General features: G+C 34.5%; 1 protein-coding gene across 2 annotated transcripts in view; it reads right to left on the bottom strand.

The window, feature by feature from the left end:
* Nucleotides 1–4,767, bottom strand: part of NCAM2 (neural cell adhesion molecule 2) — an 834,023-nt gene that overhangs the window by 406,988 nt on the left and 422,268 nt on the right. The window contains exon 2 of one of the 2 annotated variants that reach the window (XM_006876060.1): nt 2,419–2,493. The exons of the other annotated variant lie outside the window; for it this stretch is intronic. Within the exon in view, the coding sequence (XP_006876122.1) occupies nt 2,419–2,493 (75 nt within the window). The remainder of the gene's footprint in view (nt 1–2,418; nt 2,494–4,767) is intronic. 2 annotated transcript variants of the gene reach the window in all.

Below are 4,767 nucleotides of genomic sequence, written 5' to 3'. Positions count from 1 at the left end.
TAGCAAGAAACCAATGAACAGATACCAAAAGAAAAGAATGTCCACACCTTTATCTCAGCGGTTCTGCCAGGCGTCTGTGGCTGCTCCACTCCTTCCCCCAAGATGGCGGCTCCTGGAGCAGCCAAGAGTCCCAGACTAGAAGCAATTGATTTCTTGCTTCTACCACAAATTCCCCCAGCTGTGAGCCTTCCAACCTTCTAAATATTCCTTTATATGTGGCTCAGAGTTCTGGAACCAGCCTCTGAGCCTGCTTGGTCAGTTATTATGTGTTGTTGTTGACAGAGCTCCTTTACTGCACTTCCACCCAATCCGCCATCTTGTTTGTCTTCTCATCATTTTAAATTTAATTTAATTTTAATGGTAATAAATGTAATTAAATTTAATGGTAATTTAATGTTTATAACATAACTTTTATGACTATATAAAAATTCAGTGTGGCACTGCAGGTTAATGCACTGGACTGCAAGGTTGGTTTGAACCACAAAGTTTGTGGTTCAATCTCACCAGTCACTCCTTGAAAACCATATGCACAGTTGCTATGAGTTTGAACCGACTCGACAGCACATAACAATAACATATTACAAATAAAGGAGCCCTCAATGACACATGGATTAAGAATTGAGTTGTAACTACAAGCTCAGCAGTTCCAACTTACCAACTGCTTTGCAGGAAAAAGATAAAACTGTCTGCTCCTGTAAAAGTTTACAGCCTTGGAAACCCTGAGGAGAACTTATATTTCATCCTATAGGGTGAATTATGAGTCATAATTGACTCTATAACAGTAGGTTTATATATTATAGACATGGTCCAAATTTTTTCTATTATGATTACATCCCTATTTTATTAATTTTAATAATATAAATAAACCAGTCATTCTCAAGACAACTTTTGAAACGAATTTCATATCAGTAATTACTATTTTTATCCAAAGTTTAAAATTACTTTAATAGAATCAAGGATAAAAACCCTTCCAAAATATCTTCATAAGCAATTTTGTTACTGAGCAAATTTTAAATATGAAGGCATGAATGCAACATCAAAAACTAATAAAATAAATATAACTAGAAGTAGAATGTGTTCATATATGAGTTCTACAGTAGGCTGAATTTTAATTTGCTGTTCAAGTATTTAAATGTATCACAAATGAAATCTGCATGTGCATGATTAAACTGAAAGTGTGCTATAACAATCCTTTACAATGTTGAAAAATAATTTTGCTCTAAGTACACAGAGCCAATGATGTACCATTTCAACAATTCTACATGTCCAATTAGGCAACATCGATTACAATCTTCATATTGTGCTATCATTCTATTCATTTCCAAATTATTACACCACCATTATCGTCAACTCATGGCCCCATAAGTTTCCCATCCAACCTTTCACTTCTTGTTGCAAATGTGATCTAATATAGATAATTCTCTAAAAGAGCACAATGATCCAAGAAGATGTACTTTACTAATTAAGATAAGCTATTTTGTTGTTGTTGTTCAGAGAAGACTTCAGGGGATGGCTTTGGTTTAAGGTTTAAATTAAAGATTATCTCAGGGCAATGGTTTCTAAGGTTCATCTAACCTCAATAGCTCTAGAAAAACAACAGCTTTCCTGTTTAAATAACCAACTTTAAAAACAACATCAACAAAAACACACTAAATATTAACTTTGCAAAAAAATGGATTTGATTTTCTTTGCCTTAAAATTTCTATTCAGGCATAACTAGATGGCAGCGTGCTATAACCTAAGTAATTCATTGCCTGATTATAAAGATAGATCAGTTATAATCTTTATAGTCATTCTAATACTAATGTTTAGTCTGGAAGGCTGTTTAAAAGATTTAAACCCTATATGTAAATTATGTTTGATAATAACTAATTTTCAAAATAAATGCCCTAGTTTGTGTGGTAATCAAAATTTTGTTAAGAGCCCTTGAATGGGTTCCGACTGTTTCAGCCCTGTATAGAGTTTCTGAGGAGTGGCTAGTGGGTTTGAACCTCCACCTTGCAGTTCAAATTGACCTTGTGGCCCAGTGCTTATCCTGCAACACCACTAGTAATTTAAAATTAACAGAAATAAAGTTGATAGTGCTTAATATGTAAAATGCTATCCTTAATGCTTTTTCAATCACTTTAGATCCAATAAAATATTTAAAAAATAGTTTTAGAGATTTGGGTTTTTAACTATATAAGTGATCACTTTCATAGTTGTTGTGGTTAAGTGCCGTCGAGTTGGTTCCGACCCATAACGACTCTGCATAGGGTTTCCGAGGTGAGCTTGAAACTGGTGAGCTTGAACCACCGACCTTGCAGTTCAAATGGCTTTTCAATCTGATGCATTAACCCACAGCGCCACACCAGGACTCCAGTTTTGATAGTAATTATGCATAAACAAGTGATCTAAAATATGTACAGAAATACATACCTGAACATGTGAAGAATTTAGATTCACCCACACTAAGCTCCACTTTGCTAAGTGAAATTGTCACTTGAAGAAGAGCTGAAAAAAAATTTCAAATAACAATTAATTGAAGCTTCAAACATGAATTTCAATATCATAATACCTAAGGTGTAAACTATATTGTCTAAACCACAATTACTTTTGTCCATCATGTTTTTAATTACCTAGGAAAAGAAAAAGAAATTTTGTATAATACAATTATAGTTGTTAAGTTATTATGCATTTCACAATCAGACCAAATACATCACTTATTTAAATTAATGTTTATTCTGCTAGTCATGTGACTAAGCAAATTAATAGTCAGACAATTTTTTTCCTATTTGTTGGCAATATGTTATGTGTGTTACAATTGACTTAGTAATTTTGCCCATCAGTTGGAAACTAATTTGAAAGAGTAAAATATATACTGTCATTATAATAATAAACATATACATTAACCACATTTTGCCTTTCTACTATTTCAATAAGCGAAAACATGCACAGGGAAGAGCAATTTCATAGAGACAGTGAATGATGATTAATTTTTACTACAATTTAAGTGAAGTAACTTATAGTAAGAGGGAATGCTCAATTTAAAAATAATTTTGTGTAAATAAATTTTAAATGATGCATTATACCCTTATTTTACATATAGTTAAAATTATGTTTTAATACAAACTGATAGATTTATAGTCTTATTGATGCAAGTGCAGGATAGTTTGACAACTCCCAGAACCCTGTCCTTAACATCTATTGCCCCTAGAATTGTGTGTTTGAGATTTCAGTAAAGTGACAAAACTTCAAGATCAAAAAAATGAAATTGAGAATAATATGAAAACTAGAATACGAGTCTGAACTGGAATAATCATAATTGCAAAAAGGATTATTTAGATAAGCATAAACTACACATAGAATCCAGCTTGTTCAGGACAAAAGGGTACTACTGAATTCAGAAGAACACTGCACCCGGAAAGTCACCTTCAGTATCAGAAGGGTACAGAAGGAGTCAACCCATTCACAAAGGAAAATAACAAAAGAACTTGTCTTTCCTGATTTGGATATAGTAATCATGTTTCCCCTTAGATGTATATTCATCATACTTAGATACATTACCTTATCTGAGGCTTGGAAAAGCCCAAACTGCAACACCAAACTAAAAAGTGGTCTTGAATGGAGGGTCCTCAGCTAAGTGTCAGTAGCAAACACACAATGTCTTAAGAAAAACTACCTTATTAGATCAAACTGCACATAGATGAAGTTCAGCTTAACCTAAGGTTACATCCTGACATTATAAAATATATAGTCAAGTAAGCCTCACTAAACAAAAGTCAGATGAAACACTGCAACAAAGAAAGGATTCATGGAATTACAAATAACAGAATTTTTAGACTAAGAATGAAATGTAATTATGATGAAAATTTTCACATATTGAACAAACAAAAATGTGGACTCAGAAACATGAAAATGAACAAAATATTTACCAAGAAAGACTTGTCAAATGTGTTTCTTAATCACTTTAAAATATGTTCATCATGCTGCCCATTTTCAAATGACTAATTCCTTCTTCCAGGAATAATTACTATCTTCCTGGATTAATTCTTATCTCATGGGAAATTCTCCAAGACAAACTGACTGAACTATATGGCTTTCTTTTTTCCTCTAAGCCCTAGGTCCACTTTATTTTTTTTAATGTTTTATTGTGAATTATGTGATAGTTTACATGGGAGGACATTAGCTTTACCTTCATCCTATATTTTATCGTTTCATTGCATGGTTACAATCCCCTTCATGCATCATGAAACAACCAAAGGGTATACCCTGCAAGCCAGCACCCTTGGTCATCAGCACACAGCCCCTATCTGTCTCTGAGTCTAAAATCCCCAGCTGCTCCATCTCTCCACATCATCGTCTCTGCCTCCATCTCTGGCGCCACTGCTTATCTGGATAGGGTCCTGCTCTCTGCTCTTCCCCCTTGATGGTCCCAGGGACGTCCGCTCCTAGACTACAAAGTCAATCATTCCCCTTCTTTTGCTACAAAATGTCTACCTTTACATTTCCAACCCTCACAATCAGTCCTGAAAACAATTATTCACTATTGTATCACAAGAGACCTATCTGCATGTCCTTTCATCAGCTCTGGCCAGACAGATTGGATATTACTCAGTGGAGAGTATACCTTCCTCCATGCCCTCTGGATCTATGCTCCCCTTTGAAAGCTTGTAAGCCAGTCACTTCTTGCCTTTGTAGCCCTCCTTATTTTGGGTAGCCAATGTCTAAGTTGCCCATTCCTGTCTACTCTGTGTATGGAAGGGGTGGGAGTGATCCTCACTGTAA

Source organism: Chrysochloris asiatica, unplaced genomic scaffold, assembly GCF_000296735.1.
Source record: "Chrysochloris asiatica unplaced genomic scaffold, ChrAsi1.0 scaffold00351, whole genome shotgun sequence".
Classification (NCBI taxonomy): domain Eukaryota; kingdom Metazoa; phylum Chordata; class Mammalia; order Afrosoricida; family Chrysochloridae; genus Chrysochloris; species Chrysochloris asiatica.
This window is presented reverse-complemented; position numbering and strand designations above follow the sequence as displayed.